General features: G+C 35.8%; 1 protein-coding gene across 2 annotated transcripts in view; it reads left to right on the top strand.

Annotated features, from left to right (window-relative positions):
* Positions 1-23044, top strand: part of Su(var)3-9 (Suppressor of variegation 3-9) — a 230416-nt gene that overhangs the window by 54790 nt on the left and 152582 nt on the right. For both annotated transcript variants that reach the window (XM_090391165.1, XM_090391173.1), the window contains exons 4-6: positions 15144-15263; positions 15448-15741; positions 17335-17378. In XM_090391165.1, the coding sequence (XP_090247291.1) occupies positions 15144-15263; positions 15448-15741; positions 17335-17378 (458 nt within the window). The remainder of the gene's footprint in view (positions 1-15143; positions 15264-15447; positions 15742-17334; positions 17379-23044) is intronic.

Genomic DNA, 23044 nt, shown 5'->3' with positions numbered 1-23044 from the left:
AAAGAATACAGGATTGGATAGATGAAAATGGGATATTGTATGGTGGACAACATGGTTTTGTGAAGGGTAGATCATGCCTCAGTAACTTGCTCACGTTTTATAACACAGTGACCGCTGAACTGGATAAGGGTAATGGGTTTACAGTGATTCTACTGGACCTTGCCAAGGCCTTTGACAGGATACCACATGGAACCCTAATCAGTAAACTGGAGCAGATGGGGATGGATATAGGGTTGGTGAGATGGATAGGAGGGTGGTTGATGGAGAGATACCAGAGAGTGGTTTATTCAGGAGTTGAGTCTAAAAGACGGCTTATGACTAGTGGTGTACCAGAGGGCTCTGTTCTTGGACCACTACTTATCAATTTGTTCATCAGTGATATAGGAAAGGATCTGAGAAGAAGTGTTCACTTGTTTGCTGATGGTGCAAAGTTGGGTAGAGCAATTGTGAGTGCACATGATGTCAAAATTTTACAGGATAATTTGGATAGTTTGGAGGACTGGGCTAGGAAAAATGGATGTCAATTTAATGTGGCAAAGTGTAAGGTTATGCATTTTGGGACGAAAAGAATAGCAGCAGTATATCACATTGGTGGAACCATACTCCAGGAGATTGATGAGGCCAGGGATTTGGGAGTGTTGGTGGATAGGGAATTGAAGTTTAGGGGGCACATTGCAAAAGTGGCTAAATTGGCTCATCAAATCACTTGGCTTCTGAGAAATACTTTAACATGCAGAGCCAAACAAGTTATTGTTCTTCTGTATCGAGCCTTGATAAGACCCCATCTGGACTACTGTGTCCAGTTATGGGCGCCAGGGTTTCTTCGTGATGGGGAGGAAGAGAGGATCCAGAGACGAGTGACCAAGATGATAGCAGGTCTGTGGAATGAACCTTATGAGAATAGGTTGAAGATTTGTGGGTTGCAAAAATTGGTCGATAGGCAGAAAAGGGGTGATATGATTGAGACATTCAAATTACTGAAGGGGTTACTATAAGATTAATCCAGAAGATATTTTTGAAAATAGGACTGGTGGTGGGAGTGGGGCTATGCATGGAAGCTGGGCAAGAATGTGGTTAATGTGTGATGGATGTTAGAGCTAGGTTTTTTACTTGGAGAGTGGTGAATGAGTGGAATAAGCTGCCAGAGTCTGTTGTGGGTGCTATGACCGTGAATGAGTTCAAGTCAAGATATGATAGATACTGTGTGAATATTGAATAGTTGTTCTTGACACGATGTTAGGGCCTCCCTCAATGAGTCTGTCGACTCCTTGGAGTTGCCCGGAATGATGATAATTTTGCTTGAATGCTGAGAGTTGTAATCTTTCGGGAAGGCTGAGTTGGGGAAAACGTTCCAAAGGACAGAAGTAGATGGAATGAAAGAGGAGGCAGTGAAGTTGATTTGGTCAGTTTCAAGGTAGATTGTAAAACGGGTGTTGGTTAGCAGTGGCTCTTGTTTTAATGATTTTGGAGGAGAGTAGAGGAATAATAGTGGCCAATTCAGCAGACCACCATTGATGAAATAACTGTAGAAGAGGCATAGAAACTGAACATCTGTGAGAGAGGGATCATTAATTATCTGGATTGCCCTCTTTTGGACAGAATCAAAAGCAATCTTAGAGAGGATTTGGTGCACTGTCCAAAATATGGGAGCAACATTCCATGGCTGGGCAGATTTGGGCTTTGTATAGAGTAAGCAGCTGTGAAGGTGTGAAGTAGTGTCTAGTGGGAAAAAGTACACCAAGGTTTTTTTTTGGCAGCTGCAGAAACTATAGTTGAAATATGATTCTGCCAGGAAAGATCGGAGGGTGCTAAGAAGAGTTCTCTAGAGAATATTCTCTATCTATCCTTGTAATTTATATTCCATAATCCTGATATTATCTTTGTAAACTCTTCTTAGCGCCCTTTCCATTGCTTCATCCCAACTGATCCCAGGAGACCAAATCTGCACACAGTAGTCCAGATGGAGTTGTATCTGGACCTCTGTGTGCATATGTTCAATGTTCATTTAACATTTAAATTATTCTCTGAGTTGTCTTTGCAGTTTTCGTTTTGTGACCTTTGAACTTCAGCTTTCTATCAACCATAACTCCGAGATCTCTAGCCTCGTCTGTTTCTCCAAGCACATAATTCTAACAGGATATGCTGTTGGTATCACAGCATGCCAAAGTACACAACTTTACCCCTACTAACATTGAATTGATAGCCATTATCATTTTGCCCACACTTCCAGCCTAATCAAATCACTATGTAAATGCTGTTGATCAGTACCATCTCTGATTGCTCTGCCTATATATGCATCAGCAGCAAACAATTGAAGATCTCATTCAGGAGTAGAGTCCAAAAGAAGGCCTGTGACTAGTGGTGTGCCACAGGGTTCTGTTCTTGGACCACTGCTATTTAATTTGTTCCGTGTGTAGAGGCTTAAGTGCTGTGAGGACATCATGTAGGAGGTTTAATGGATTTTTTACAACACTCACAAAGAATTAAAATAGAATTTAATACTTCCTATATTTTATCCTAGTCACTAGGACATCTACGGGGATTACAAAAACAATTAATGTAACATATACACAAATAACAAACAATACTAAGCCCAACCACGTGGGTGACACTAAAGTCCTATCTAGGTAGAGTGCCCTCTAAGGGCAGTAATAGGTGGCCTGGAATGTAAGGTGGGAACTCTGGTGATGAGTGTTTCCCAAATCTTCGGAAGCTTAATGCAACCGTATTTATTGAGATTTGGTTGGTTTTTGAGAGCTGCTGCTGCTTCTAAGAAAAGTCTCTCTTTCTTGAATTTGCTGTGGTGGAGCATGGTGGTTTTCTTCCATGATACCCTGTGGGTGGTGTCGAAAACATGGTCAGCCAAGCCTGAATGACCATAGTTGTGTTTGAAGATGTAAGACTTGTGTTCCTCTAGAAGGATGGATGCTGATCTGCCTGTCTGTCCAAAGTACGCCAGCTTACAGGAACAGGGTACTTTGTAAACTCCAGGCAGAGAGAGAGGAGGGAGCTGATCTTTCGTAGAACGGATAAGGGTAGCAAGTTTGCGGTGGGGCTTATATGCTGTGTGTAGGTTGTACTGTTTTAGTATCTTGGCTATTTTTTCGGATGTGCCATGGATGTAGGGTATGGTGATGGCATTTTTAAAATCTTGTTGACGAGAAGGACGGGGAATGGGGGAGGAGTTGATTATTTTTTTGATACCGTGATCGCTGTAGCCATTGGAGAGGAAAGTGCTGTGTATATGGTTAAGCTCAGTAGTGAGGGCGGTTCCACTGGAACAAAGATTGTGGGCTCTAGAACAAAGGGTAAGAGTTTTAATAATGCCATATTGTTGAGAGGGGGGGTGGTGGTGGAAGAGTTTGTGAATGTATCTGCCTGTGTGTGTGGGTTTTCTGTATACGGTGAAGGTAAGTGTATCATTAGGCAGACGTGTGACTAAGGTGTCTAGGAAGGGTAAACAATTGTTCTTTTCCTTTTCCATAGTGAACTGGATTCTTGGATGTAGACTATTGAGATGACTGAGGAAGGAGTCTAACGTGTCTGGGCCATGAGGCCAAATAGAGAACACATCATCTACATATCTTAGCCAGATAGAAGGTTTGAGTGGGGCTGAGTCTATGGCTCGTTTTTCGAAATCTTCGATATAGAAATTTCCTCTCCAATGTCTACAGCGATCACAGTATCAAAAAAATAATCAACTCCTCCCCCATTCCCTGTCCTTCTCGTCAACAAGATTTTAAAAATGCCATCATCATACCCTACATCCGTGGCACATCTGAAAAAATAGCCAAGATACTAAAACAGTACAACCTACACACAGCATATAAGCCCCACCGCAAACTTGCTACCCTTATCCGTTCTACGAAAGATCAGCTCCCTCCTCTCTCTCTGCCTGGAGTTTACAAAGTACCCTGTTCCTGTAAGCTGGCGTACTTTGTACAGACAGGCAGATCAGCATCCATCCGTCTAGAGGAACACAAGTCTTACATCTTCAAACACAACTATGGCCATTCAGGCTTGGCTGACCATGTTTTGGACACCACCCACAGGGTATCATGGAAGAAAACCACCATGCTCCACCACAGCAAATTCAAGAAAGAGAGACTTTTCTTAGAAGCATCAGCAGCTTTCAAAGAAAAGTCTGGTGGGAACTCTGGTGATGAGTGTTTCCGAAGATTTGGGAAACACTCATCACCAGAGTTCCCACCTTACATTCCAGGCCACCTACTACTGCCCTTAGAGGGCGCTCTACCTAGATAGGACTTTAGTGTCACCCACGTGGTTGGGCTTAGTATTGTTTGTTATTTGTGTATATGTTACATTAATTGTTTTTGTAATCCCCGTAGATGGCCTAGTGACTAGGATGAAATATAGGAAGTATTAAATTCTATTTTAATTCTTTGTGAGTGTTGTAAAAAATCCATTTAAACCTCCAACATGATTTAATTTGTTCATTAATGATATAGGAATGGATCTGAGAGGAACTATTCATTTATTTGCCAATGATGCAAAGTTGGGTAGAGCATTAGAGCACATGATGCAGGATGATTTGCATAGATTGGCAGACTAGGCTAAGGAGAATGGATGTCAGTTTAATGTGGCAAAGTGTAAGGTTATGCATTTTGGGGCAAAAAGATTAATAGCAGTATACCACATTGATGGAACTGTACTCCAGGAAATTGACGAAGCCAGAGATTTGGGAGTGTTGGTGGATAGGGAATTGAAGTTTAGAGGGCACATAGCAGAAGTGGCTGAATCAGATCACTTGGTTACTGAAGAATATTGACTAGGAGATAATCAGGTTATTGTTCCTCTTTATCAAGCCTTCATAAGACCCCATTTTGACTACTGTGCTCAGATCTTGGCACCAGGGTTTCTTCTTGATGGGGAGGAGGTAGAGAGGATTCAGAGGCGAGTGACCAAGATGATAGCTGGTCTAGAATGAACCTTACCAGAACAGGTTGAAGATCTGTGGGTTACAGAAATTGGTTGATAGGCGGAAAAGGGGAGGATATGTTTGAGACATTCAAATTACTAAGGGATTTTTTACAAGATTAACTGAGAGGAAATTTTTCAGAACAGGACTGGTGTTGTGGGAGAACTAGGGACCATCCATGGAAACTGAGCAAGAGCATAGTTAGCAAGGGTGTTAGAGCTAGGTTTTTTACTAGGTGAGTGGAATAAGCTGCCAGAGTCTTTTGTGGGCGACATGACTGTGAATGAATTCAAAGCAAAGTATGATAGATACTATGCGAATGCTGAATAGTTCTTGACATGATGTTTAGGGCCTCCCTCGATGAGTCTAAGGACTCCTTGGAGTTGCTCATAATAGTAATAATAATAATAATCTCCTCTCAACTCCTTCCCAATAACATTAATGTAAAGGTTAAACAACAGTGGTCTGAGGACTGATCCTTGGGACACACCTCTGGTCACCTGAAATCTAGCAAATTCACACCCACCACATATCACTTTTTGATAACCCCAAATTCGGTGCTACACAGGACATTGTTACCAATATTTCTTTGATGTGTTTCTGTCCTAACTGGACTTAAGTCATCTCCCTTCCCTTTTATCATCCCTAAAAATGTATCCTTTGCACTCAATTCCAGTTGCGATGTCCACCTCTGAGAGTCTGGTTTCATTAATACTAACAATCTGCTCCCCCTCCCCAAATCATCTGTCAAAATCAAGATGATATGTGCATTAACCCTATTCCATATTTCAGAGGTACATCCGATCCTGATGCAAGGGTTCTTAAAAATTTCCAGCTCTCTGCTGCCTTAAACCCATTAACGAGATTTATCACCTGTTGTCCTCACTTAAAGACAGACTTCTATTTTTGTTCCCACGATGTTTATCAGTAGCTTTCTTTTCTAATCTGTCCTCCTTCAATCAGGCAGATTGTTCATCTAAATAATTCTCTGAACATCAGCATTATATTAGGCTAATAATATTCATAATTCTAGATTGGTCTAGTAGAGTTTGCTAGTCTTGGGATTCTTATAGTAACAGAGTTACTTAATAATTAAAGCAAATTTAAATATGATGTTTGTCCAGAGAAAGTTCTGCAGTCATTATGCTGCCTACATCTTATTGCCATGATATACTTTCTATTTAAAGTTTCAGAAATTTTAATGTCTAATTTTGTAAAATTTCATTTTTGCCTAAGTCTTAATATTGTTATAGTCGAACCTGGCACCCACACAAGGTTACATTTAAATTTTTCATTGCTCTCTTAGTTTTGCACACTTGTCACTGTTTTGAGATGCTGTTAACATTTGTCATCATAATAATCAAATTCCTGACATGTATCTTAAAGGAGGGTGTACAGGATATGATAGTACTACATGAAAAATTTACATCATTACTAACTTCCTATCTACAATTTTCCTCCAAATCAGTCTGTTACTTGTCAAGACTCCAACATTATCAGATCTTATATTTCTATCGTCTAAGGCACTTTGTACCGTATCAATCCACCTGTATCTTGGTCTTCCTCTGGGTCGTTTTCCTGCCAACCTGGCAGAGAACACTTGTTTTGCTAATCTTACCTTGCCCATTCTGTTTAAGTGACCATACCATCTGAGATTAGCTCTGCTAACACATTCCTGGATGCTGACAATGTCTAGTTCTTTCCTAATATCCTTGTTTTTAATATGATATTGCCACTGATGCCATCTGTTCACACCTCTAATCTTTCTCAGGACTCTCATATCTGCAGTCTCTAGTCTTTGGTCAAGTGTTTTACTTCTGACCCGGCTCTCTCAGATCCATAAGTTAAAACTGGTTTGAACACTGTCTTGTATACAGCTAATTTAGTGTTCCGACTAATTTCTCTCTTATTCCATATGAATTTATTCAACTGACTGCCTACCATACCAGCTTTGTTGGTTCTGTTGTCTATTTCCATATTTAATTTACCATCTTCATTAAAAATCGTGCCTAAGTAGCTGAAGTGTTTTACTTGTTCCACAGGTTTTCCGTTCCCAACACAGTTGACATTTTCAACAGGTCTACCTATTTTCATTGTCTTTGTCTTTTTATTGCTGACCTTCATGCTATCTATTACAACAGTTATTCAATTTAGTCAGGGAATCTTGCAAACTTGTAGATTTATTTAGAAGTATAACATCGTCCGCATAAAGCAAAGAGCTGACATTAACATCTCCAATTCTGATATCATGTTTAATACCATTTTCCTTCATAATATGATCCATATAGATAATGAATAACAGAGAGGATAATGTACATCCTTGTCTCACACCAGATTTAACATTAAACCATCTTCCTGTACTTCCTTCAATTCTAACTGCTGACTTGCAACTCAAATAAAGACTAAATATTGCTTGATATAATGCCCCATTGATACCATATAGCTGTAGCATATTGAATAGCTTTTCTCTTGGCACCTTGTCATATGCCTTTTCCAGATTGACAAAACTTAAATACTGATCTTTGTTATATTCCCATGCTTTTTCAACTATTTGAATTGTAAAGTGAAGATCGATGCCCCAGCCGGCATGAAATTTTGTCATGTTGTACCATCATTTTGTATATTGGTTTAAGCCAATAAGAATACAATTTGGTCGGCTAAATCCCAAATTGGCAGCCCATCCTCGTTTGTTCAGTATCCAGGTAGATACCCAACAGGGTGCACCACGAGAAGGTGAGGATTGGACATTATGTCAGAAGCCCTGGTCGGTTTTCCACATTCCTTTAAAGGCTATGTGGAGGTCTCCTCTCAGTTATACAGCTTTGACCTTTAAGCACCCCGTCAATATTTGTTAACAGATTACATTTTTTTTTTTTTTTGTTTTGTTTTTTTGTTGAAGATTTACAGGGACATAATAGTATTATTTAGATAAATTGATAACTTCATGTGAAAATATGTTCAGTCTGAACTGAATAATTTTCTCCACTTCTTCAAACACCATACCATATGAAAAGAAAAAGAAAATTTGCAATTGAATGTGAAAACAATAATAAATTACTGTTTTGTTGATCAGAATGTATGAAAAACCCAGCAATTTAATTGCAACAGTAGTAAACCCATTTATATTTGGTTGCTGTCTTCAGAAGTTGCACGATACTAAAATTATTTATCATCATAGATATAACATGTTAGACAGAGATTTTTATCTCCCTGCACACAAAGTGGAATTTCTTCTCACATTACTTCTTAAATACAAGATTTAGATATTTGGGTTTCTTAAAAACACTACAAAAAAATATGCAGCTCCTGAAGGAGACTTCAGTTCCTAATGATTTGACCTCTTCACAAATACTCAATGTCAACAAAATCTACCATTCCTGCAGAAAGCCTTGCATTGTTCAGACTAAGAAAATCTATCAAATTTAATTAAATTTGCGAAGAAATGAAAGATCTAGGAAGGTACAAAGCTACATTAATGCAAAAGTCATATATTTCCAGTATACAAGTGGTGAAAAGGTGTATTACCTTATTATTAAAATGCTTTGGATCTAGGAGTATTTTCATAATAAGGTGATACCAAAAGTTATAGACATTAGTGAGACTTCACTAACAGTAGATGATGTAGCTATAGGGATATAGCATTTTTAGAGAGGATAGAGAGAATAGGATGGTAGGAAAGCTGATATTAGTTGGTCATCAAAAAGAGGTGTGGTTTAAGAGGCCATCAGGACAAAATACACTATTGTTGCTGTTATAGACCAGAGATTTCAAGGAAAGATGTGGATGACATGTATGAGCAAATTCATTGATCTTATTATATTCCCAGTTATTTGCCTTAAAGTGAAAATGTAATCCCTGTAACTTCTCTTTGGCCTGAGTTCAACTTATTCTTCTTGTTCAAAGTTTCCTACAATTTTTCTTAGCCATTTCTGATGGATACTTGCATAAATATTACCAGGAATGGTCTGTAGGGAAATACCTCTGTAATTTTCACATTCAGTTTTATTTCCCTTTTTATAGACTGGTTCTATGAGTGCTCTACTCCAGTCATCCAGAGTTTGACCTTCTGGATTATACAGAAGACTGACACCTCCATGCTTAAACATTTTTGGTCAAATATCATCTCCTTTAGCTGCCTTTCCACATTTCAGGTTTTTGATAGCCTATTCTACTTCAAGTATTAATATGTATTCCTGATTGCATTCCTATTAGTATTTTTAACCACCATGTTGTTACTGCTTATTTTATTTAGCAGTCTTTCAAAGTACTTTCTCCAGACATGTAGAATATTTTTGTCTTCAGTTTCATGTCAACTTTATCATTTCCGATTCCTTTTATAGTACTCTTTCTTCTATTTCTAAGCTTTTCCAATAGCCTTCAGAATACTTTTTCACCTTCCTCATATTTATTTTCTATGTTCTACTACATTCATCATCATCACCATGAACCATGGGCTCACTGCCCATTGATGTCTGATGCCTGTTTCACTATCTTCTTCCACCTTTCTTTGTCCAGTGCACATTGTTGCAGTTTTTGTACACTCATTCCACACCAGTCTTTTATATCGTCTATCCATTCTCTGTATGGTCTACCTCTTTTGTTTAAACCATCCAAAATACCAAACATAAATGTCTTTATCTTCTGGTCCCTACTCATTCTACAGATGTGTCCAAATAATTGCAGCTTCTGTTTTATAATCTTCTGCATTAGATTCTATTTTGGTTGTATCTTCTGATAGAACTCTTCATTGGTGATTTTCTGTACCCATCTTATTCTTAGAATCTTCCTATAACAAGTTCTTTCAAATTCCAAAATTCTTTTTCTTGATTCCTTTTTCATTACCCATGTTTCAGATCCGTACAGTACGCCACTGAAGATGCATGTTTCCAATACTCTTAGTTTTGTTTGCAGACTGATCACTTTACTTTTCCAGATGTTATCCATGGCCTTCAGATTTGTTCTTCCCTTTGCAATTTCTACTACATTACACAAATTTAATCCAGATTTTCCACATATTGTTTCTTCTGTTACTGAGTTAGAAAAGTCTGACATTTCTACCAAGAGTATCCCATTAATAGGAAATTAATCTGTTCATCTTGGGAAATGGCTTCCTTAACCTGTAGATGTCTTCACTCAGAAGAGAAATATCTCAATATTGTATATACACACAGTGAAAAAAAAACCATTCAATATACAACTATCTCACTGCGTATCACTGCAGTTGATATATAGTTTTTATCCTCAACACATAAGAGCAGATAGCCTTCACTGAAAGAAAGTGTTGTGTTATCTACTTGCAGCCTTTAAACAAAAGTTAAGAAGCCGTCTCCTTCAAGAGCATCACCACAGGGAGAACGGTGCCCTCGATCTCTTCCTCCAACACTAGAAATAGATGAATCTAGAGATTTAGGGGTGGTGATAGACAGAGATTTAAAGTTTAGAGGTTTAGAGGACATATTGTTAAGGTAGCACATAAGATTACTTGGCTAGTGAAGAACACATTAACAAGTAGAGATAAGGAAGTTGTAATTCCTCTTTATCAGACTTGAGCACAGTAATCCAGATGTGGGCATATCAAGGCCTTATGATATGCCCACATCTGGATTATTAAGGAAATGGTGGAGGATTCAGAGACACGCGACCAAGATGGTGAGTGGCCTGTGGAATGTGCCCTATGAGGATAGATTGAAGGTGTGTGGATTGCAGACGTTAGTTTGATAGGAGAAAAAGATTTGATATAATAGAAACATTTAAGGTGCTTAAAGGATTTTATAAGATAGATGCAGGGAAAATATTCCAGCATTTGGCTAGAAGGACCCGAACAAGGGATCATCCCTGGAAGTTGAATAAAGGTGTGCTCAGTAGGGGGGTGAGGACAGATTTTTTTTTGCTTTGAGAGTGGTGAATGAGAGGAATGGGTTGCCAGAGTCCGTTGTGAGTGGTTTTTCTGTTAATGGGGTCAAGGAGAGGTATGATAGATTGGATCTCCCGCGATGAGTCTTCAGATTCCGTAGAAGTGCCCAAATATTAATAATAATGGTTAAAATCAATGTAGAGATAATCTGCATAATGATTTAAATATGTTGAAAGTTTTTTCACTTGGTTATAAATTAAATTAAAGATACCAAAATTTAATATTAATGCCATTAAAATAGAAACATGGCAAAATTACTACTACCAAGATCTGTGGTATGATGAAAACATTCAAAACAGAAAACCATCCTTTGTTGGACAACTTGGAAAAGATCACTCTAGAAGAATTAACTCAAAGCAAAACAAGAAAGACTCCAGGAGAAGCCAATAAACGTGGAACTTATCAAATATGCGGGACTCGAATTCTCGCTCGGGTTACTTAACTTTTATAATATGATTTGGAAAGAACGAAAATGCCCACAAGATTGGACCAAAGCAATAGTTATCCCCATCTACAAAAAAGGACACAAATCTTATTGTAATAATTATTGTGGAATCAGCTTACTTAGCACCTGTTTTAAAGTTTTTTTTTCTGATAAAATTATCAGAAAAAAACTATGGGAAATCCTAGAAGAATATAAAATACAAACCAACTTTTTACAACCTTATATAATATATATCAAGAGAATAAAATATCTGTGAAGTACAATAATTCAACATCAAGCTGGAAACCAATAAATAGAGGAGTATGTCAGGGTTGCCCTCTCTCACCGGTCTTAATTAATATATACATAGATAAAATTATAAAAGAATGGAAGATAACTAATGAAGGAGGATTCAAGATAAACTGTAATACCAGATTAGCTACTCTACTTTTTGCTGATGACCAAATAATCCTTGCAAACAATGAAGATGAACTACAAAAATCATTATGCAGTCTAAATAATCTGATAAAAACGTATGGTATGGAAATATCAACAGACAAAACAAAAGTCATGACCTTCAATGGTGCTAATCCAATAAGAAGCAAAATAGTAATAAACAATAGAGCAAGTAAATACATTCAAATATTTAGGATGCACAATGTCATATGAAAAAAAAAAGCTGATATAGAACCAAAGATATCAAACTTTTTAAAAGTAACAGGCATTATAAATAAAATTTTTAAACCCAATTATGTACAAAAACACGAATAAGAATATACAATTCAGTAGCTAAACCTATCTTACTTTATGGCAGTGAGATATGGACAATAAAAAAAAAACAGATGAAAGAAGAATTGAGTCATCTGAAATGAAATTTCTGCATAGAACTGAAGGAGTCACAATAATGGACAAAATGAAAAGCAGCGAAATCAGAAATAAACTTGGAATTACAAACTCCCTAAATAAAACACTCACTATGGAAAAAAAATGGAAAGAACACATACTGAGAATGAATAGAAACAGAATATCTAAACAAATTCTAAATTACCACCCAGAAGGTACCTGATGTAGAGGAAGACCCTTAAAAAGATGGAATTGAGTCCAGAACAGGCTTGGCCTATAAGCCTGGAAAGGAAGAAGAAGAAAGATACCAAGAAATTATATTTTTGATTAATCCTCCATCCAAATGTTAGCAAAATAAATTTGTTCATGAAGTATCTTCACAACTAGACTGCTTGTATACAGGGGCTAATGACTACACATTAGTGTTGCCAATTTAGCTTTTTTGGAGCTAGATCTGGTTCCTTTTTTCTTTCCCTAGCTGCAAAAATTTTAATCTAGCATCTAGCTCCTTCAGAACTTGTTTTAACTCTTTTTAGTTGTTTTTATAACCTATCTTAAAGAAACTGTTTTAAAAGTTTTCCAGATGTTTGCATTCGATAAAGAATTGTATCGTATCATATGTTTCAAATGCATGATGATGTCAGTCGCTTGGCTGAACAGTCTGCAATTTTGTTGCCTTGAAGTTGATAGTGCTGCTACAAGTTAGTCTCTTGCACAGTGTTCTGGTTGGTAGTTAATGGGAAGTTTTCAGAGACTGTTCGTAATTCATTGCAGTAAAGAGTTGCACATCCTTCTTCAAAAATGAGCAAGGAGACAAAAAGCTTATAAGCAAAAGTTTAGGAGGGAGTGATTGCAAATGAAAATGTTTAGTAAATGACTGTGAAGTTCCTGGTGATACTACAAAAGGCCACTGTAAGTTTTGCAGATGTGATATAGCTGCTAAATATTGTCAGCTTGTAAAGCATAGTGAAACTAAGAAACATCTTGCTGCAGGTCCATATAAGGCTGTTCCTATTACAAATATGCTTGTGAAGAAGTCTGATGAGATAGAGGACTTTGAAAGCATCATCATCACGATTCATCAGCTCACTGCCCGTTGATGTCCAATGTCTCCTTCACTATCTTCTTCCACCTTTCTTTGTCCAGTGCACAGTGTCTCAGTTTCTGTAAATCCATTCCACACCAGTCCTTTATGTCGTCTATCCAATCTGTATGTGGTCTACCTCTTCTGTTTACACCACCCATAACACAAATATATAGTACCACTTCATCTTGAGTAAAGTAAGTAACTGAAAACTATCTGCTTCTACTTATAAAATTTTAGCTTCCAATTTTTACTTCAACTCATTTTTAGTTATTTTCTAGCTCTTTTTAATATTTAACTGTTTTTAGTAATTTTCATTTGGCAACACTACTATACATTAATTGCCTTAATATTCCACAATGCAAAACATGCATCCTTTCCAGTGTGTATAATGCTATGCATTATGAGAAGGCTATTACTCAGGCCGGCTGGTTTCAAACTCTCTTGAAGTACTGTTAAGGTGCTGTGTGTGTGTTGGGGGGGGGGGGGGACCTTTCCAAAACTAAGTGATGTTCAGAATCACTCTAAATCTCACTGAGTGACCCTAACAGATCACTACTAATCTCATTGCACCCGACCTGAATTACACCAAGGCAGCAAATGCATTGGTGGCTCTACTCAGTGAAAGGCAAAAACCTACCACCAAGCAGAACCTTTCTACTTCCCAGAAACAAAACTGCCATCATTTGGAGCCAGACCCACAAGAGATACCAAGGTCGATGTAATGTAGAAATCGTATATTTCCCATATACGAGTAGCGAAAAAGGGTAACACCTTATTATTAAAATACTCTGGATTAGAGCTAGTTGTCGAAGATTTTTCACTTGGTTATAAATTAACTTAAAGATGCCAAGAAATTATATTCTCAAAAATTATCAAAGTGTAAGCAAACATAGTTTGTGCATGAACTGTCTTCATGACTAGGCTATGGGGGGGGGGACTAATGACTTCACATTAATTGCCTTAATATCCCATAATACAAAGCATACATCCTTTCAGATGTGTATAATATTATGCATTATTGGAAGGACAACTTATCCATACTGGCTTCGACCTTTATTGTGGTTTCATAGCGGCCCTTCCCATAATGCATAGCATTATACACACCCAAAAGTTTAATTTCAACTTAATGTGTTGCTTCTTTTACAGTACTGTCATTGATGTCTTACTGTCATTGATATCAACAGAGTAGATATGAGACTCATCAGCAGGCTCACTGCTGCTTTTTGGGGGTTCACAGTAATGTTTTTGGTGTTGATACACATGTTTATATTATCAACTTCTTACTATAGCATACCAGGTACATCTTGTTCATTCATATAAGATCATAGACAGTTCACAACAGTGTTGTTTATTGAGATGATTTTGTTTTTGATATACATGTTTATACCATCAACTTGTTTTTAGAGCAAATATCATTATAGTGAACTCATTCATTCACTATAATAAGGTCTCAAAAATTTCTGGCCCAAGTACCATTCCATCAACATTATTTTAAAAGAAATTCACTTCAGAAAGCTTTCCACTATAATAACAAACTACAGTTGACCCACATTATAAAGAACTTGCAGAGACCACAGGAATATTTTGCCATAGTAAATTTTCATTAGAATAGTGTTGTGCCTGAGTCAGTTGGGTTGTTATTTTTCAGTAGCCTGTTATACTGTAAGTTTGTCATAATGGTGTGCTGCTTTATGAGAATTGACTACATCCTTTGGTCCATACAAGAAGTTTTCTGCATGTGAGAGTTAATTGTTAAAAGTTAGTGTTCATCTACTGGTGAAACAAGTTTTGCAGAGCTTTGCATTGATGTTTCTTTCCATATTTGCATAGCTGTAAAATGATTGATTTATCATTATTTATTTATTTATTTATTTTTATATTCCATCAGAACAGTTATGTTTATTTGATATTCTAATTTGCAGTTTTTTCCTTGTAGTAGAAGAAAATTTTTCTGAAGATTCCTGTCCAACTATTAGTAGTAATACCTCTCACGACAATGAAACTAGGATACCCGTGAACATACATATAATACGCCCATGTCAATACACAGATCATAGTAAGTAATATTTTTTTACAAATTAGTATGCTTGTAACTCAACATATGTCACTTGGTTTTTTAAATAGAATATGCTAGTGAAAATACGTGTATCAGTTTTTTATTCTGCTTTTATTAGCATATAAACATGCTCCACTTTTCTGTTAGTACATCTTTTTATTTATAATTTTAATTTCTTACTTAGCACAGGAAAATGAGCAAAAGAAAACCTTAAATGGTTTTTCAGCAGCTATCTCCCATGAAAACAGTGCAGTACTTTGTAGCAAAGCAGAAACGCAGACCATAATTTCTAAAGAAACAGCAAAGACAGCACTTTCTTGTGAAACAAAAACAAATTTTTCCTTATTGGATGTGAAAATTCCTTGTTTGCAAAGCAAAACTACTTTGGAAAAGTGGTGTTCAGAAAATGGTTTAAAAATTAATACAAACTGCAGTACTTATAGCAGTGATGAAGAATCAGATGCTTCTTCAAGTCCAGGTAATGAAATTTGAGTGCTTAACCTATTTAAACGTATTTGTTAAATAAAAGTTATTCTTTTTTTTTCAGTCTGTTGTATAGTTGATAAAAGCAACTATTTCGCTATCACTAAATGACCTTGTCTTTGAAATCTTCAGTAAGTTATAATTTATGAATTATATCAAAAAACGTTTGCTATTGCAAACTTGTTTTAAATAATAAGTCCAGTCAGTTTCTTTGATCCTTCAAGGTTAGAAGAGGTTACTTTATTCAAATGCCGTTTTGTTTTTTCAGACATCTTCCAGAATTTTTTTATGTTTGTGCATCATAATCACTAATTCTGTTAAAAAAAACTTTTTCATTATCATGTAAAAATTCCTGATTATGTTCAGTCCACTTAATGTTGATTTCATTCATTGTTTATATTAAAAATTGAAAATCATAAGATTCAAGCCTTTATTTTTGGTAAACCAATTTAATTAATTCTGCATGCCATCATCATCATCATCATCAGTTTCCTGATGTGTACCATCAAAGGGTGTTCAGGTTACTATGACAGTACTACATGAATAAGTTTACAATATTAATAATCTCCTTTCAACAATAGGGGCTTGAATCTTATTAGTCTATTACTTGTCAGCACTTCAATATTGTCCTGTCTAACTTTTTGTTTTTTTTTACACTCCTGACAATCAATCTACCTAGACCTTGGTCTTCCTCTGGATCATTTTCCTGCTATCTTTGCATCAGACACCTGTTTTGCTAATCTTTCCTTTCCCATTCTATTTAAGTGACCATACCACTTTAGATTAGCCTTGCGTACACATTCTTGAATATAAACAATGCCGAGTTTCTTCCTAATGTCTTCATTTTTAATATGAATCTGCCATTGATGCCATCTGTTCAGGCCCATTATTGTTCTTTCCCCCCTCCCCCTAAGAACTTTAATTTTTCTAAGAACTCGTATCTGTGATCTTTAGTCTTTGATCACCTGCTTTATTCCTAACCCAGCTCTCAGATCCATAATTTAAAATTGGTCTGAATACTGTCTTGTATACTTCTAGTTTAGTGTTCAATATTGAATAAAGAAACATTGAATAGAGAGAATTAGAATAAAGAAACATTGAATATTCAGATCAATTTAAAATTGGTCTGAATACTGTCTTGTATACTTCTAGTTTAGTGTTTTAGTTAATTTTTCTCTTATTCCATATAAATTTATTCAACTAGCTTCCTACTATTGCAGTTTATATAATCCACTCTAAAATGTCATACATATTGAGAGAGAAAATAAAATTTTCTCTCTCAATATGTATGACATTTTGAGAGAGGATTATATATATATATGTATGACATTTTTAGTTAATTTTTCTCTTATTCCATATAAATTTATTCAACTAGCTTCCTAATATTGCAGTTTATATAATCCACTCTAAAATGTCATACATATTGAGAGAGAAAATTTTATTATAAAAAAATTTCAAACAATTAAAAATGGTACTGTTCTGTTTTTGTCAGTAGGTTTGAAGTATGTTTTGAAATGACAAAATTTGTCCTTGTAATATGTTTATCTGATGAAATTTATTGTGTACATGTGGATATTATTTATTATAGGTGAATATGAAGTGGAGGATATTTTGGATTATAAAATATCTGAGGTGAGTGAAAATATTTAATTGTTGTGAGGAAGTCTTAAAATATGTATATCAACCTCTTTTTTCTATACTGGTTGGCTACTTTATTAAGCTATCATTCATTCTAATCACTAGATACACTTATGAGGTCAGGCAAAAATAATATTGGATCTTGAAATATATAATGCCTTGCTTAATTTGAACTTATATTTCACAACAATGACTGCTGTGATACTTGCAAGGTATCACAACAGTCATGGTTGTGAAATATAAGATAATTTCATATCAGCCCTCATTTTTAAGAAAGACCATAAGCATTTACAAAAAGTGAACAATGTAGCTGAAATAGTGGATGAAAATACAAGAAGAAAGTCAAGCTTCTTAGATCCCATCTGTTTTATGGATTGTATAGTAGTTGTAGCATGAATCATAATTTGGGACATGTTTTCTGTTTCTCGGTGAATTAGAGGATAAAACACACCAGTGAACTAGAGCAGCATCTCTGTTGAAACCAAAACAAAACCACAGATTGTAGCATTGTTGCCTCATAAGTACCTGTTGTTATCAGTAAACAAGCATCTCATCTCCTGTGGCTTTAGCCAATTTCCTGCAGTCAAGCATATATAATCACCATGCAGTCTTAGTTGTCTTGGCCATACCAAGACAAATGACTTTTTTAATTTGTGAGATGAACTAAAAAAAGTCATATATGCTAATTTTTGCTAATATTGTTGCAAAATTCATACTCATTATTTGAGGGCTCAGTATTCTTTGAGAATCTTTGGCATTGTGGTGGAACTATATGCTGCCTGAAAGGCTCTTGATTCTGATTAAAATGGCCACTCAGTCTGTATTTAGTTTACTTTAATTTCCTGCTCAGATGAAAATCTGCAAGAAAAGTGTGCATATTTGAGAGGTGGAATTAAAAAACTACTAACCTCCCTACTGGCCGTAGTGGATGAAATAGTGAGACCAAATTACACTTCTTATCCATGTTTTTCAACAGGTGTTACAGAATCATATTATCCAGATTTAGCTAGATGTCTATAGACGTCACGGCCAGTTGGGAGGTTAAAGAAGACTTGCAGATTCTAGTATATGTTGATATAGAAGAGAATTCTTACTGTGCACTGTTAAAACATCCTCACCTGGTTAGAATGCTAAATTCTTTGGTTTTCTAGAGGCATGAAATATTGCCTGATTTTGCTATTCTTTTTTGTTGAAAAAAAAATTGGCAATTTCATCTTATTAATTTTAACATGAATCTAACATTTTCATATTCCCACCTGATATCTCAGAATTAATTATTCAGATGGCCAATATTTATCGTTTTGTCCATTATCAGAATACTGAATCCCTACATGATCATAATAAATTTAATGGATTTAAACATGAATTCATTAAAGGTTCACTTGATTAAATCTAATGTTGCTGTATAACTAAGCATTTTTTGAGTTAGTGCTGTGACTGTAGATTGCATTTTCAACTATTATCTGAACATGGAACTCCAATCCAGCATTGGAAAAAGTATGAACATTGGTCATTCTGTGTCCATTATTTGCAGTTTTACCTATTTTCAGAACATGAAATCCCCATTCTAACATCCAGGTATATCCAGATTTCCAGAGTTGGATAATGTTTTTATGTATTTTAAATTTTGTAACAAATCTTGCAGTATTTGGAAAATATAGTTCATTCAAAATTTATAAGTTAGCAATCTTGCCTGGTTATGCTTTCTGTGGGCAATAAAATAGATCACCTGCATTTCTTACATGGATAAAAGATATTCTCCCACTGAGTTTGTGGAATCTTTTAATCCCTTAGGGAAAGAACTTATTACCTTATCCACTAGAGGGCATCATCAAAATTAGACAGCATTGTGACATCACTCACCAGTGTATTTACAGAATAGGCCATAACCGACTAACATAACATAATATGGATAATGATGTGATGCAGTTGGCTTCCACCATAAATGTGCTTTTAGAGGGTTGTTAGCATGGAAGTTGTTTATTAAATACCATATGTAGTATTTCTTTTTGTAATGTGTTGTGAAGTTTCTTGATTATTGAACCTATCATATAAATTTACCATAGGTTGACTATAATTTCTATTTGGTTAGATAATGGATATACATTATATTTTCTTATAGTAATTTTCATTGTGAAAATGAAAATTATTAAAAGTCATATAAAATAACTGCATTTACTAATCCCATGAAGATTAATTTAGTTAGAACAAAGAGAGTTATCATATGACAGATACTCGGTGTACTGAGTATCTGTCATATGATAACTCACTATCCCTAAATATGATAAACAACTATCCCTCACTTTTGGGAAAAACATATATTCATCATTAACTTTAGACATCTCTGTAATTCCATGAATGCTTTTTACTTTAATCAGCAATACTGGTTTGACATTTTCATTTATGTATACCTTGTAGGAGTGTACAAGGATATCTTGATAGTACAAAACATTTAAGATCACATTATTGCTAGGTTATCTCTTAACAGATTTCCAATTATTTTGCAAAATCTCCAATACTGCCAGAGATATCTAAACATTCTGGACAAGGTAATGCTTCCTACTTTGTGTTGTTTCTACAGAACTGACCATTGTCTTTTTCAGCAAGACAGTGCACCATGCTGCTGTAACTGCATGGTTTGTGGACGTCACCACACTTGGCTGGCTTCCACTAAGCCTTAATATCAACCCTATTGAACATGTATGAGATGAACTGGAGCATCGGCTGAGGTCAAGGGTGTCTGCCCCCACAACAGTCTAGGGGCCCATTACATGCCTACAGGAAGAATGGTCCAAAATTCCAATTGATCATTATCGTATGCTTGTAGAAGGTATACCCTATAAGATTGCAGCAAAAGGTGGCCCCATATCTTATTAAGGTGGATGCCTTGCCAGTTTGTTCCTCATGCTATGGTGTCCATTGAATTCTTTCGAAGCAATATAGATGGTAAAAAGGAAGACAGTTGACAAACTGGTTTGAAGGAAGTATAGATTGAATTTGTGAAGAATCTGTACTATTTCTTCTGAGGTCCCTTTAAGGTAGGGTATTGAAATTCTTTTCACATCAGATTGTAGTCTGGTAGACTGATTCAATTCATCTAACAAAAAAGGAATTAGTAGAGTAGATCATATGAGCTCTATGTCCAAGACTCTTGATAATATCTATCTTCTGTGAGGAATGATTGTGGGAGGACAAGCAAATGTATCTGCCAGTAAAGATTAGTTTCCAATAAATTGCACTCCTGAATTCAAAATAACCTGTACGATTTTGAATTCTTCATCATCAAATTCCTGATATGTACCTACAGGAGGTGTGCAGGATAATTATGTGATAGTACTACATATAAAAGTTATACCACTACTATTAACTTCCCATCAACAATTTTCCTCCAAATTAATCTGTTATATGCTTAGGCTCTGCAATTATTATAAAGTAAGGTTAGCATTTCCAATTTTGATATCAGATTTAATACTGCTTTCTTCATAATATGATCCATACAGATAATGAATAACAGTGGAGATAATATGCATCTTTATTGCACTCCTAATTTAACATCAAACCATCTTCCTGTAACTCTTTCATTTCTAACTGCTGACTTACAGCCTTAAATAGAGACTCTATATTGCTAGATATAATGTCATTTTATACCATATAACTATAGCATTTTGAAGAGTTTTACTCTGCACTTTGTCACATGCCTTTTCCAGATCAACAAAACTTAAATACAAATTCTTGTATTTAAGTTTTGTTGTTCCTAAGATTTCTCAGCTATTTGTCATCATCATCATCAAATTCCTGCTATGTACCCTAAAGGGGGGGGGGATGTACAGGATATGACAGTACTACATGAAAAATTTACATCATTAAACTTCCTATCTACAATTTTCCTCCAAATCAGTCTGTTATTTATCAAGACTCCAACATTATCAGATCTTATATTTCTGTCATCTAAGGCACTTTGTACCATATCAATCCACCTATATCTTGATCTTCCCCTGGGTCGTTTTCCTGCTAACCTGGCAGAGAACACTTGTTTTACTAATCTTCCCTCGCCCATTCTGTTTAAGTGACAATACCACCTGAGATTAGCTCTGCTAACACATTCCTGGATGCCAACAATGTCAAGTTCTTTCCTAATATCCTCGTCAACTAATTTCTCTCTTATTCCATGTGAATTTATTCAATTGACTTCCTACCATGCCAGCTTTGTTGATTCGGTTGTCTATTTTCATATTTAATTTACCGTCTTCACTAAAAATCGTGCCTAAGTAGTTGAAATGTTTTACTTGTTCCACAGAAATGCTGAAGTATGGTGGCATAAAAGTCTTACAGTGGCTGCACTGCATAGTTCAGAAAGCCTGGACAGAGGGACGAATTCCCGATGATTGGAGTAGCTTTCATAGTACCCATATATAATCTATTTATTTTTTATGTTCTTGCCAAAGTCCTCCCATGACTTTTGTTTAGCTAGTTTTACACAGTGTTTAGCTTTCTTACATTTGTCTCTGTATTCTCAAAAGCAGACTTATTTGCCAGGAACTTTTGATATGCTTTCTTCTTTTCCTTTACTGCCTCTTTAACTTCCTGTGTCTACCATGGAATTCTGATTTTTTCTATCCTTGCAGACAGCCTCACCACATGTCTCTCTGGGTGAATCAATCAGTGTTTTCTTCAAGCTTGTTACTGAATCTCCAAGGTTTGATTCCTGTTCTCAAACTCTTTCATTTTCTTTTCAATAATCTTTCTGTATTTTAGTCTACAGTTCACATCTGAGAGCTGCTCAACTTTTATTCGCTTTAAAACTTTCTTATGTTATTCTTTTCAATGTGAAATTCAATTTTATCCTGCTCAAGACTAAATAGTGATCACTTCCAATTTCAAATCCTCTGTACATTTTGGTGTCCTGCACCAGAGAGAAAACATCACAATCGAATTCAATATTGAATAATATTGAATAACATATTCAAAGAGACTTTTCTTATTCCTTGCCTCTTCTCTCCATGTGAATTTGTGCACATTTTTATGTTGGAACATGTTGTTAGTAATAACCAGTCCATGTCCTGAGCAGAAATCCAACAGATATTTGCCATTATTATTAACTTTGCTCTTTTCTCCAAATTTTCCCAAAATATTTTTGTATGTCTCACAATTATTTCCTACTCTGCTATATAGATCCCCAACAAGGACTAACTTTTCCTTTTTCATTGTGTCAGTTGCTTTTTCTAAAGCATCAAATTCCTCCACTTCTACCTTTAGTAGAACCTTCTTTGGGACCATAGGCACAAATAAGTCTCATTGTCCAGTTCCCCATTCTGATATTTGCCCACATCACTCTACTTGACACTGCCTGCCATTCAAGAAGATTAGCCTCGTATTTTGTGTTGAATACTATGGCTACTGCTTCTTTCCTTGATTGTTATTGCCTGAATATAACATTTTGTATTTATTGCTCGGAAAGATCTCGCCAGTTTTTGTCTTTTTTGTTTCGGTTACCAATATTATGTCGATCTGGTAGTTATCTAATTCCTCAGCTAGCTCCATTTCTTTGCCATTTAGACTTCTTATGTTATTAATACTGATCTTTAACTCTGGTGATGTTGAGTTATGGTTTGTTTTCAGATTTGTTCCAGTAGCTGACTTTTTGCTGTTCTCCCTGGTTC

The sequence above is a fragment of the Typopeltis vanoorti genome, chromosome 1 (assembly GCF_054136105.1).
Source record: "Typopeltis vanoorti isolate ZY-2024b chromosome 1, IOZ_Tvanoo_1.0, whole genome shotgun sequence".
In the NCBI taxonomy this organism is placed as follows: Eukaryota; Metazoa; Arthropoda; class Arachnida; order Uropygi; family Thelyphonidae; genus Typopeltis; species Typopeltis vanoorti.
This window is presented reverse-complemented; position numbering and strand designations above follow the sequence as displayed.